The sequence below is a fragment of the Tamandua tetradactyla genome, chromosome 13 (assembly GCF_023851605.1).
Source record: "Tamandua tetradactyla isolate mTamTet1 chromosome 13, mTamTet1.pri, whole genome shotgun sequence".
NCBI classification, from domain to species: Eukaryota; Metazoa; Chordata; class Mammalia; order Pilosa; family Myrmecophagidae; genus Tamandua; species Tamandua tetradactyla.
The window spans coordinates 74,172,064-74,186,064 of NC_135339.1; the positions used below are offsets into that span (position 1 = coordinate 74,172,064).

Consider the following 14,001-nt stretch of genomic DNA (forward strand, 5'->3'; position numbering starts at 1 on the left):
AGGCACAATAGAAGAGATAAAAAAAAAACCCAGAAGCCTATAACAATAGATATGAAGAGGCAGAGGAAAGAAGAAGTAGAGGGCAGAAAATCTAAAATCTGACATACAAAAGAAAATATAGGAAAACGCATGGAGAAACAAGAGCAGGGTATCAAGGAATTGAATGATAACATGAAACACATGAATATACGTGTTATGGGTGTCCCAGAGGAGAAGAGAAGGGAAAAGGAGCAGGAAGACTAATGGAGGAAATAATTACTGAAAACTTACCATCTTTTATGAAAAACATAAAACTACAGATCCAAGAAGTGCAGCGTACTCCAAACAGAAAATATCCATATAGATGCATTCAATAGAATTAATTGTGCTATACCTATATACTGAAAAACTACACAGGTAAGGAAATGAACAAACATAACACCATGTAACACCAGGGATGAATTTCACAAATCCCTTCTTCAGAAAAGGAAGACAAACACAAAAAGAGCACATACTGCATTATTCCATTCATAAAAAGAGCACACATACTACATTATTCCATTCATATGAAGTTCAAAAATGGGCAAAATAAATCTATTCTGTTAGAAGTCAGGATAAATGTTTGACCTTGAGGGGACAGTGAGGGGAACAAGAAGAGCTTCCAGGGTCCTGATAATATTGCTCCTTAATCTGAGTGCTGATTATATGAGTATATTCACTTTGTAAAAATTCCAGCTACCAATTAATATTTGTACAAAATATTTACAAAAAACACAACTGCCACTACCCCAACCCTACCACTTCTTCAGGGTTATCTTTAAATATGCACATGAACAGGAAGTCCTGGGGAAGTAAAACCCATATGAAACCCCAAAGTAGAGACGGCAATTGAGAGGCAAATGTTCTTCCATCACCTTATCCCCCGACCAATGCTGACATCGATAATTCTAATCCTGTCTCTTGTCCAAGTGCAGGAAAGTACCATATTAGCACTACCAGCCAGGCCAACATATGAGGTGAAAAACACTCACCACATCCACCCTGCCACGTTTCATACACTTAGAGTTAATTCTAAAAGCCCTAATTTTGGGGTAGTCAGTCTTCTTACCAGTTGCTCACCATTGTAGTGACCTTCAATGATACGATCATAGGCAATTCCAACAGGTATTACCAAGATGTCCGGGATGGTATTTGTAGACAGAGTATCTACCACAACTGACAAAAGTCCTGCCCGAGCACAGGAGGTTTTTCCACTCCTAGAGCGTGTGCCTTCCAGAAAAATCTCTAAGAACTGCTGCTGTCGAAGTAGTTCAACTACATGCTGGAATACAAGGAGAAAGTAAAACATGAATTTTAAACCATTAATCTTAGAATAAGCTCAGGGGCATGAAATCTTAAAAAAAAACTACAATTTCATCACTGACAGATATTTTACATGTACAAGTAAAACAAGGCAGTTCCTCCAATGCTATCTTTTAGTGATAACAAAAAATAGTTATCAAATGCACGTTCAAGCAATATTTGCTCAAATTACTCAGACAAGTTGTGGTTTTACGGACTTTCCCCTCTCCTACCACCTCAACTCAGTCAAATCTCTCTTTCCATGGTGACAAAATATGGCTGTAAGGATAATTAGAGATAATACATACCCCATGGAGTAAAGCTCTATAAAGAATATCTTTCCGTCCGTCTGGTGTTTCGTCTAGCCTCCGTCGTATGAAAAAACCGCCAAGCTTATGGATCAGGGTACTATAAATTTTAAAATGCATGAATTATTCATGAAGAAAAAAATAAAAAGAATACTCCAACTACAAATTACTTAAAATATTTGCCATTTGGATATAAACCACATGTATTATTTAGGTTGTGAGTGAAAATGTGTACATTTTCTCATTTTCCATACTATTGACGAGTCATTTATAGTACTCATTGGCCTTTAGAGTATCACTGCTTAAAATGAAGCTCTATTACATCTGTTCCAAACTCAAGAGGCACATGTATAGTGTGTGACACCGCAAAGGTGACAATATAGATATTAAGAGATTATGGAATACTGCCAGGCTTTAAAACCCTATTCAAAATTTAACCTTATTCAGGATGTAATCCTTACACATCCTGAAATTTGCCCCATGGCACAGGTACTATAAAATAAATGTGATGTTACAAAAACTCCTTTGAGAAACTTTTCTCAAATAAGTATTGTTTAGAAAGCATCCCTGTAAGACAAGAACAATCCCATCAAACTGAAACTAAATGTAACCATCTTTTCCAAACATGAAAAAAATTTGTTTCATTTAATATACTTAAGATCAAAACAATTATTTTCATAACACCATGTCTCTTTCTACAGCACTGATGAATTTTAATACGAAGTTGAAAGTTTCTAATACTTAAGTCAATCTTTCCAAATTCACAGCCTCCTCCTCCTGTCCTTTTCAATAGAGTGAAATAATATCCATATATTAAAAAACATAAAAATACATGTAAATATATGTACATATATACATATAAATATAAAATTTGGTGTCTTCTATAGTCGGTATCAGGAGGCCACAATAAGATGTCCCCAAAGCTTAATATCACTCTTTGAGCATGAAACTCTGCAGAATAAATTCATAATGGATGACATGAGCCATCCACAAAAATAACACATCTTAAGAGCTGGTTTGTGAACGTGGAGACTGTCACATAACAAAAGAAAGCTGTGAATAAACAGGCTAGGCTAACTACAGTCCGTCACATTCGAAGAAATGGTGAGCAAAGCAATGACTGGCAGAGAGATCATGAAATGGGAAGTGAATAATAGAAACATTGGCAGTGTTTATAAAGCATTTCTAAGAGACTGAGTTGGAGTCCAAATCTGGAAGGAATGAGTATATGTACGATTCTGATTATGAATGGCAAACTATTATAGGGCAAGGCTTCTCTAGTGGTTAGATGGAATAGTCCTTTTTGCTCAAGTCCTATGCCTACCAGCAACTTTCTAGTGACTAATTCACATTCCCAGGTTCCTTAATACTAGAAAAGGTACACTAGAGAGCAAACACAGATCTTTTAGTTCCGGGAAAAGAATGTCTCATCTGAAGGGTCAAATCACACTCTATTATAGTTGGCTGTTTGCCTATACTCCCCATTAGTGATAAACTATTTGAAGGCAAGGACTATGTATCTTATTCACCACGTCTACAGCCGCTGTACTTCTCTTCAGTCAGTCACATGAGTTTGGTAAGCTACAGAGCTCTGAAAGCCTACAGAACTCTGAGCCAAAGGATTAGGAAGAGCTTGGACTGTAAGGCTGAGTGAGGACCAGACTTCACAGCCCACAGGTCAAACCTGCACCATCTGCCAGTCCACTGCCCTTGGTGACTCCCTCCAAATTCACCCTCCACTTAATCACTCTCCCCTCACACAACTGGTCTTAAGATGCTTTGTGCTTTGAAGTTTGAACTTCAATTTCTCAATTCAACTAAATCTACTCCTCACCAACCCCTTATTAGTAATCAGCCCTACAGCCTACCCAGTGGCCTAGGAGGTAAACATCTGGGGTCTTTCTCGCTTCCCCCACCCCTTCTTTGAGCTCAACATCTAGACTAGCACTTAGTCTCGAAAATTCAACTTATTCAATAATTTCCAAATCTATGTCCTCCTTTTCACAATCACTGCAACACCTTTAATGTAAGCGTTCGTTATCTTTTTTCCTGAACTATTATAATAGAATCAGAATTGCTCTAACCCCTTCTAATGCAGAATGGCCTTTCAAAATGCATAACTGAACATGTCACTTCCCAAGTACAGGCCAGAATCCAAACTCTTGACTTAGAAGTTGTTTTGATTTAGCTCTCACTGTCCATGGAGGCACCATTTCCTGCCAGAGACTCTTCCTAATGCATCCTACATCCCAGCCTTACTGAGTCTCTGCCGTGCTCTTGGATCTCTCTGACTTTGTACATCCTATTTGTTCTGAATGGACTGTACTGTGTTCTTCTGAAAATAGCCTAAAAAACACTTTTCACATTATACTGCAATCCTTACATCTCTAACTCTACTAAATTATGAGACTGAAGTAACAGATATGTTTCTTCTCACTTACCTTTATACTCCACTACCACCACTGCTCCACCCTGCACTCTATGACCCCTCCCCACCCTTGAGTTGGGTATAGTAATTCACTAACTTGCTTCCCTAGCTGCCTTTCCATTTGATAAATATTGCCTATAATCTTTAGGTATTCACAGTTCACCAAGTATCCCATACAAAATACTTTTAAGTAATGATGACGACTTAATGCTTTGTACTTTCCAAATTTTGCACAACAGGCTGATGTCAGTTTTACAATAGCATGTATCAAAAGGCATAATGAAAAAAAAATTCAAAACACAATCTTTTTCATATCTTAAACTTCAAAATAAGCTGCTCTTACCTGAAGATGGGGATATTGAGATTATTGCCTGAAGCGATGTATGGTGCTTTGATGTTATGGCAGAACAGAACGAAAGTGAGCAGCAGATAGTCAATATGGGATCTATGAACCGGTAGAAATATAAGCGGCAAATTCATCTAGTAGAGGGGAAAATGTTAAATTTAAAACTCAAATGTAGATTTGAATCACACTTTGCAACTTGATATTTTGTTAGAATCATTTAAATACTGGCTTAACAAGGACTCCATTCTTTAAAAACATTTTCCGGTAATATGAACTTCTTTAGATTTAATACGTAAGTTAAAGAAAAAGCAGCAATAAAAAACAAGAGTTTGGGTAAAGAGAAGAATAATGAAGAGCTCAAGTTGATCCAATATATCTTCTGAGATGGAGCCCTAATCATGTACAAAATGCTTAGTTTTTGGAGCCAGGCTTGATTTGATTTGAAATTCTAGGCAAGTCACCGATTGGGTGTGATTTAGGACAATTTCTATCTATCTGAGCCTCTATTTCCTCATCTATAAAACAAGATTGTTCGGCCAGGTTTTCTAGATTGTCACAAGGTAACTTACAAAAGGAATCCTATATAGTGCTTAAGGTCCCCTTTATTCCACTTCTCCTCCCTGAATGCACAGCTACTGCAGTTATCTCAATTGGGCAAAATCTTCCAAATGGATTGAAACGCACAACAGTACACAAGGGAACATTTCCACAAGAATCCTAAAATCACTTTACAAATGTGGGGAAAACAGAATGACAGATTCACAGAAATTCTTGCCTCAGCTGCAGCTTTAACCATCTCAAGTTGACCTTTGTGAATTTGAATGTTCCAAAAGAAGCTATTGAACAGTTTTAGCAGCACCCATCCAGTCAGTCTGAAAAAAAGTTAAAAAAAATTTAAATACATCCATTTTTATATATGTGTGTATGTGTGTGTGTGTGTGTGACTATTGCCTGCTTAAGCTTCCTGAACCTACGAACAGTTTGTAAGTGAATTCTGTGCATGTGCATATGTGCGAATTGTGGAATTAAAGAGCTTAATTTACACATATATTACTTATAGAAGTATCTTTTATTATGGACTAAAAATCTTTCATTTCACTCTAATCACACACTATATACCTCAGAAGCAAACGACCAAGCAGCTGTTTAGGTAAGCAGAACATTTCCTCTAATGCATATGCACACACCATAACCCTCTTTAAGATAGGGATATGTGAAACCTGACTCACAACTTGTTTCTGAGAGCAGATGTCAGCAGTAAGAGGATGGCTGCTACCATCAGTCAGCAGCGACGAAGTCATTTTAAAGCCTATCAGGCTACTTCACAGGAAGGGTGAATGAGAATAAAAAAAAGCAGTTGCTTTTAACATCAGAACATGTTAATATATACACCTTTTGAGCAAAGAACATTGTACTAGGAACTGAAGTCCAATGGTTCAGTCTTAGTTGCTCAAAACAGGATGGCTCTTATTGAAATCTTTTTGTCTCGCCTTTTAATACCTGATCAATGCTGGTGAGACAGTGGCAACCATTTCTTGAAGGATTCTTTTGGCTTTCTTTTTCACTTTATTGATGGCTTTTAATTGCTGCTGAGCAGAACCATCAGGATTTAATTCAGCAGCCACTTCAGCAATTGCCTCTTGTACTCTGATTTGAAAATGGAAAGATAAACAATATAACTGGTTCTATGCTGCACTCTACATTCAGTATTTTCTAAACTGCAGCTATAAATCACAAAACAAAATATACCTTCTCTTTAGTATATGATAACATAAGAGAATAAGCTTCAAGTTAAAAGAGCTTTTCTGATTGCGTAGATTGAAATACAGTGGGTCAATGAGTGGGAGGGGTAAAGGGATAAGTAATTTTTTTTTCCTTTTCTTTTTCTGGAGTGATGCAAATGTTCTAAAAATGATCATGGTGAAGAATACACAACTACGTGGTGATATTGTGAGCCACTGATTGTATAATATAGTTGGACTGTATGTGTGGGTATATTTCTCAATAAAAATATTTTTTAAAGTGCTTTTCTGGGTGTCTATTAAATATTAAGAATATTAAATTCCTAAAGGAATGAATCTCTAAGGAAACTGGAAGGCAGACTAAGTTATTTAATTTGAATTCACTGGTGACAACTATGTGCAAGGGACCTAGTAATGCTGTGAGAGACACAAAGTTTGATTCTAGCAGAAGAGAGAAAAAGAAAGATTATCTCCTTAGATGCATAATCCAGGTATCCAAAGCCAGCTACCAAAGTAATGTGCAATTTTTCTTTTGAAGACCTAATTTACCCTTCATTTCTATTCTGATTCCATCAGTAGAACTACATGTATAATGTGCCAGGAGAGAACAACTTGGTGTATAACGAATCACAAATGTCCTCCAAATCAAAGCAATAATTTTTTTTTAATATTTTTATTGATAAACAACATATAAACACCAGCATTCTTAACATACAAACATTCCATACATGGTATATAATCAGTGGCTTACAATATCATCCCACAGTTGTGTATTCATCACCACGAATTCCTTAGAACATTTCAAAGCAATAATTATAATTGGTCACTCTAACGTCCAAAACAGCAGAGAACAATAAGCAGTAAAGTAAAAGGGAAGATTTAATCCAGTTTCATAAATCTCCCATTTTACTTAGGGAAGAAAGCATAAGGTTAAACTTTCTTAAATCATTTCTAACATCCCAATTACTGGTCAAAATGTCTAGATGGTATAGGAGGTTTTTATCAAGAAAATAGCATACATAATAATCCAAAGGAGTATCAAATAATTGTGTTTCTCCCACTGTTGTAACTGATTTTAGACTAGTGAAGTACAGTAAAACTTAACATGCCCCAATAAATCATTAATGCAAAAAGGATACAGATACAAGAATGTACAGATATTTTCAATCTAGCCTTTAAATGGCATTTATTTCAAGCTGACCAGAAACATTTCCACAGGTAATTGACATGATTATTATATCTCTGTCATCAACTATTCACGTTCAATAAATAGTTGCTGAGCACCCACTACGTGCCAGCACTGTCCAGGTCCTATCAACCCTACCACCAGGCCTGCATTTCAAAGCAGCCTCTCAATCCACCTTGCTCTTCGTCTCCTCAAATCCAGGGAGAACTTTAACATGGGCCACATCAATGAGGTGGAACAGAGAACAACCTTCACCCAGTTTAGGCATATTCTAGCACCTCAACTTCAGAATGATTCGTTTCTCCACTCCACGTGAGTTCAAGTCCATCTCTCCCATTTGCAGGTAGGCTCCTCTAAGAGCGCAATTAAGCTTATTCTGTTTGGACTTCTAACAATGATTTTCTAGTATAAGAATTTGTGCATAGGTATTCAACTCTTTTGACAAAAATATAAAACTCACTTCTCTTTTGGCCATAAAATAGGAAATGCAACGTGTCAAATATTCATATTACAGAAAACTTTTTAAAAATCTGGAAATAATGTGTATCTCTGAACGTCAATTTGCCTCTCATGTATTAGAAACTCATTTAGTTATTAATCCACTAAACAAGACTGCTATTTCCACATGACATTGTTCACTAAAACCGTCTGTCCTGCTTTTCCTTTGGAGCTTATAATTTAACATTCAGAAATGAAAATACCTATTAAGACAGTGTACTAGAGAAATTAAAGGTTAATAAAGGGAATCATTTCCCCACTCTCACTCCTACCACCCATCCCTGCCTCCCCCCCACCCCACAGCATCCCTACCCTTACCTGCTGCTGTTTAGTACATTTTCAGCCACATTGGTGGCAAACATGCCCTTATGGACATCTCGCTCTTGAACAAAAAGCACGTAAGAAAGACGTCTTGCAAGCCATCCTCGGTGCCTGCAATATGAAAATGATTTAGCAGGAAAGTATTATAGGAACTCCTAAAACAAGTCGCTTAAATTATACTGTGGTTTCCATCCTATAAAAACAAAGCCTAATTTCATCTACTCTTGAGGTTCAGGTTCTCCTATAGCAAATCCTCTTTAATATCAGGATGCTGCTATACAGTCAATTTTATTCATAATTCCTTTCATGTACTCTCAGCTAAAACTTAAACTTGGACTTTGTGTGTGAATACTTGAAAAGTGTTGCCTTGCCAAATAATAAGCCTAAGATTAAAGGAAAAGAAATAATACCATAAAAAAGGCAAATATGTTCAATGTTGTGGGCTATAAAAAGATAAATTTGGAAGACTTTTCCTATTATGAAGGGCTAATTTTTTTTAATAGTATTTTTGCAAAGACAGTCACTGACTCTCAAAGCCAAGCTGATCAGTTTAGAGAAGTCAAGATAGCTAGTCTGTGGTCTGAATGTTTGTGCTCTGGGTTCCCAAAGCCACAGGTTCTCTGCCCACCCACCCCCACTGACATTCAACATATCCCTGAGGGGTAAGATATAATTACATCCATGACAGTGACTGTGATGGAGTTATCAGGAGAGGAACAGATTTCAGAATGCTCTAAGCCTTCATAATGCAATAATTTGAAACCATTTGTAATGATTATATAATATTTCATTATTTCCTCCAGGATGGCACTCATCTATACAGTAGATGATTTCAAGTATAAATTTACTAATTCTGAAAAGATCTTCAATTAAGGAAAAGTAATCTGAGGAAGAACTGTTTATGAATCACAAGCTCCTTCACCTCTCCTTCTTGCTCTTCTTTCTTTCTTCCTCTTTTCCTTTGTCTCAAACCTCCAAACACTTGGTTCAATAAACTCTCCCTTCCATGAATACGTTCAGAATTATACCAGTATAATGGACAAAGTCCAAGCTCTCTATGAAATCTCTTTGCAAGTGAAGAATGAAAGCATTGCTTGTGAATTTGTGCGTATGAGTGCGTATCTGTAAAAATGTTTAGGCTTCGCCTCATGTTAACATATAGAAGGGCTAAGAGCCAGCTCAACTACACGACAGCTTACTACACTGAACTGCTGTTTCACACTGCTTGGTCAATATAGCACATGCCATTTTTTTCATAACTGCCTCCAAATTGAGGGCAACAAATGAACTTTTCGGCTTTATATGTAAAATGCTTTCTTATATAAAGAAGAGACTCTATGAGAACCCTTTTCTTAGGATCTTAATCATGCCAACCAAAAAAAAAAAAAAGAAATCAATGGCCCACAGTGTCTTCTCTCTCCTTTAAATTTAGAAAAGAAAGTAAGAGAAAGAGAGAGAGAAGGGCAGCCTGGGAAGGGCAAACACTATGTCCCCTGACTTTAGTCCTATTAAAACAAGAACAAATGAACTAATATACACAAATGTATTATAATCACTTATGCTCTCACATCATCAAAATATAAGCAGAAACATCAGAAAGGCTACAGGTTAAATTTTAAGGATTTCACTCCTTGGATCAATTTTTCAAAGAATTTCAAGTATTCTTCCTCACTTTACCCAACTGCTTACCTACTCCGGGCACCTCCTCTTAGAATTACAAGGATTGACAGCATTTTTGGCTGTTATTTCTCTCCAACCCCGCGGGCATTCATACACCCTCCCTGCCCTCCCTCCGTCTCCCTAGCCTGGATTCACACAGAACAAAGTCCCTTTTCACTCACCCTGGTGCCTAGTAGGCCACGCGCCTATGCCTGGAATTTGGAAGTAAGAATTCTCAGAAAAGTCTCAAGCAAGTAATAAATTAAAGAACATTTGCTCAATAGAGGAACATATTTACTAATATCCTATAGATTAGGCAGATCTAAATCTGTCATATTTTTTTAAGTATAAATAGAGTCATAAAAGATCATAAGACAGTCAAACCCACACATTGCATCACATTCAGATGAAAAATCAATACAAGAGTAAATTAAAGAAAGCAAAAAGTGACAGACACACTATCATGAAAATATTTATTATATATTTACACTGATAATAGTAATAAATCCCAAAGGTAGTTGCTACTGCTTCCAATTTTCAGATAAAACCTCATGTCAGAAGATAATATTTGATTAAATCTTAAGACATAAAGAGATTCATGTTAAAGTGTGTTAATTGACTATGGAGTTTTTCTTTTGAGATTTATCATAAGTGTAAAAAAATTTATTTTTTACCTTGTGTGAGTTTCATTGATATAAATAACATTCCGCAAACCCAAAGACGGGATACTGGGGTTGAAAAATGTATCCTACATAAAATAAAATAAATGCTTACATTAATATGCAACTGGATTAGTGGTGAAGGGCTCACATAACTAGTTCTTGATGACTTCTAAAAGTCAAGCATAAAGGTCAATATTCCTTCAAAATTCTAAGTAATGAAGAAAATTTATGGTTTTTGAAAAGTACTTTTTAGCCTTCAAAAAAGATCACAAACTCAAAATTATTCATTAAAACCTTGTAAAGAAGACAGTGCCTCTCTCCTTTCTGCCCCACCCCCTAAATGGAAACAGTTCAAGCTACAGATAGCTTAAGTTCTTGGCAGGAACACTGGAGATTTTAGTGTTCCCAAAACACTAGGTACCGTGCTAATTTAATTACCATGCGGTTGTTAGACCAAATCTTCCAATAATCATGACACATAAGAATTATTGCCCCCACATTATAAATAAGAAAATCGAGGCTGGCAGAGGTTTCAGATTCAATCCCCAACCTTGTTCTTTCTACTCTCTTAAGGTGACTGCCACTGAAGAAAGAAAATGTCCAGCTAAATTCACCATCTTTACAGATAACCTTTGTGGGGGAGGGTGGAATGCATGGTCTGGGAATCAAACCCATGTCTTCCACATGGAAGAGCATTCTACCACTGAACCACCCATGCTCCCCTACAGATAACCTTTTAACCAAGCTCCAGCAGGTACCATATTTAGGCAAAATACAGTTGACTATTATACTACTCACCTACTCGCATCCTAAACTATTACTATCACCAAATAATTTCTTATATTTTCTTCCAGTTTAAGAAGAACACATTACAGTCAATGTATTGTTTTGGTCTTTTAAACATTCAAAATTAGAATTAGATAAGATGACAGATCTAAAATGAAGAGTCGTGTCACCTTCTATTTCAATCTTTGTTTCCACTGACCTTTTAATCTGAGCTGGCCTCACTTCTAGACCAGAAATTTCATGATTCTTCAATCCTAACAAGTTCTTGCAACAAGGCACTTTGATTTAAAAGAACAGTATTTACATTGAGACATTCTTGTACAGACATAACACATTTAATATAAACTTTCTGGGCTCCACACAAATCTCTTCTACATTAGTAAATCCCTTTACACCAGACTCCGAATTCTGCTTCCTGCCAAATGAACCCCAAGGAGAAAATTCATATAACTAGCCATTCGTGCAATCTAGAAGCAACCTCTAAAAATGAAAGGCACTTAAATGGCAGAATTTCTATGTCCTACTGACCACCCCACCCCAGAGAGAGCCTAGCAGCAAGTATATATTTTAAAAGGCAAATCTACTTTTTTAGGAGAGAGACACAACTTCCTACCACTCTATCTTAAATCAATCCTCTCACCAACTGCCATTAGAAGCATACCTCTTATCTAATCAACTATTCTCAAATACCACACTGTAAAAGTGGAAGTTTACATATGGTTTACAAACAATAAACCCACACCAACTCTTTCTTAAATCTTCATCCTAACATTTCAATGACCATCTTTCACTGTCAAAGTCAAAAGATACCTCTCTGGATCAAAAACTTAACAAAAGGGAAAGCAGAGCAAAGTCACAAAAAATGCTTTCTCTGAGTCATTATCTCTCCCTCATCTTGCTAGGATTTTAACATTAAATGCTAAAACTATTCAATATCTTGAAATTAAGTGGCAGGTTCCTACCAACTCTTTGAAAAAATTAACTGAAAGCCTCTAAATTAACACTAGAACTACAAGAGAACCAGCAGATTGCCTAAAATCAACTATGGTATGAATATTTACTGAACAAATCAATAGAGATGAAAGTCAAGCCAATATCTTTACTTGGAGTATTTGGATTATAAATGTGGGCTTAAATTCTAAAAATGTACTAAACCCATTAGGACTATATAATAACAAAGTTACACAGTGTGAAATACAGTCAACTATTTCACACTGTTCACAGATCAATGAGTGGTAACAGTCTTACCCAGCTCTGGGGAGTGCAGGAATAACAACACCTTCCCACAAATGGCCTTTTCCGGTTCATTAGGCTCTCTTTCCATTTTAATGTTGCAGATCTGAAGACGGTAGGTCTGTAACCACATTCACCCTGAAAATATTAAAGAAAAAATAGTCTCTAGATGGCAAGAGAGATATTCATCTATTTGATCTCTAAAATTAAGATTTTTCAGGTAGAAGAGAAATTTACTACATACTTTTCTTTTAAGAGTATAAGCATGTTGTCTCTCACATAGTGGTTTTCATTTAGGCTGTCACTCCACGATCAATACTTGGAACAAAGTTCAGCACAAAAGCAAAAACCAAGCACCTACGAATAGTGACAACTGATAATGACTGCTGCACACTCAAAGCAGCAGTCAAGGCTTTAAAAATTAAATTGTAAAAGGTCAAATGGACTTCTGATGGGAGCAGAATGAATAAACTCAGAATCCTAGACACCAATGCTAAGAATTAACCTTACTCCCTCTTAAATCACAGATGCCCACAATAGAACTACAAAGGCCTTATATAGTAAACAAGTTGTATACTCCAGCTTAAAATACTTTACTTTAATGAAAAACAAAGTAATCTTAGACAGCATTCCTTTATCATATCAAGACAGTTTAAAGGCTAGAGTTCAAATTATAACTGCACTGTCCAATTAGGGCCCAAACCTGCTCTTCCATTCTAAACATTTTTTCTTCTTAATTTTGAGCTCATCAGTTGCTCAAACTACTCTACTGATTATAACATTCTCAAACATTACATAAAGCAGATAGTCTTTGAGATAATATTTAAAACATGCCTTATAGTTCTGATGCTTTCATAGGGGAAACAACATGAGAAAATGCATGTCCTTTGGATTGAATTCATACTACACTTCATTTCCTACTTTTAATTTTTAAAATAAGGTATATTTCCATTATAAAATTCATGCTTATTAAAAATAACTTATGGAAAGTAGATAACAAAAGAAAGAAAAAAAAACTCCTTAAAACACACCATCCAAAAACAATCACTATTAACACTGAGTTTTTTTTTCTATGCAAGTCGTTTGCTTTTTAACATAACCACTGTACTTAAATTTTCTACCCAATTTTAGCTTCCCTATTCACATTAGAATTTTTGAAATATTATTAGACTTCATAAACATACACTCTAGCAGCTGCCACAGCCTTTTGAGAGGCAGTGTCTGTTAGCTGTTTAGCCCTACTTCAAATTATGTTCCTGCCAGTTTTTCCACTGGCATAAATGACATGAAATAAACATCTTTACATTGAATGCTTTGGGCACTTTATCTTAAACTTACCCATTCTTCACTTGCATGTTTACATCGACCAACACTGTATTCTGATGAATTTGGCAGATAAGAAACATCTATTGTGCCAAGGGTCAGTGCAGTTTCATCCATGACACAGAGAGTGTAACTCCCAAATCATGTGCTATGAAAAATACATAAACTCATTTTAGTTAATGAAGAATC

General features: G+C 36.1%; 1 protein-coding gene across 5 annotated transcripts in view; it reads right to left on the reverse strand.

Annotated features, from left to right (window-relative positions):
* The window catches only part of GPAM (glycerol-3-phosphate acyltransferase, mitochondrial), a 74,001-nt gene that overhangs the window by 22,548 nt on the left and 37,452 nt on the right, over nt 1–14,001 (reverse strand). For 4 of the 5 annotated variants that reach the window (XM_077126020.1, XM_077126017.1, XM_077126019.1 and 1 more), the window contains 9 exons: nt 13,828–13,960; nt 12,505–12,627; nt 10,483–10,556; nt 8,147–8,260; nt 5,903–6,049; nt 5,178–5,274; nt 4,400–4,536; nt 1,629–1,728; nt 1,088–1,300 (listed from right to left, as the gene is read on the reverse strand). In XM_077126020.1, coding sequence (XP_076982135.1) covers nt 1,088–1,300; nt 1,629–1,728; nt 4,400–4,536; nt 5,178–5,274; nt 5,903–6,049; nt 8,147–8,260; nt 10,483–10,556; nt 12,505–12,627; nt 13,828–13,929 — 1,107 coding nt within the window. In that variant the 5' untranslated portion in view covers nt 13,930–13,960. Of the gene's footprint in view, nt 1–1,087; nt 1,301–1,628; nt 1,729–4,399; nt 4,537–5,177; nt 5,275–5,902; nt 6,050–8,146; nt 8,261–10,482; nt 10,557–12,504; nt 12,628–13,827; nt 13,961–14,001 lie in introns of those variants that run through there. The other variant, XM_077126021.1, reaches the window with a different exon arrangement.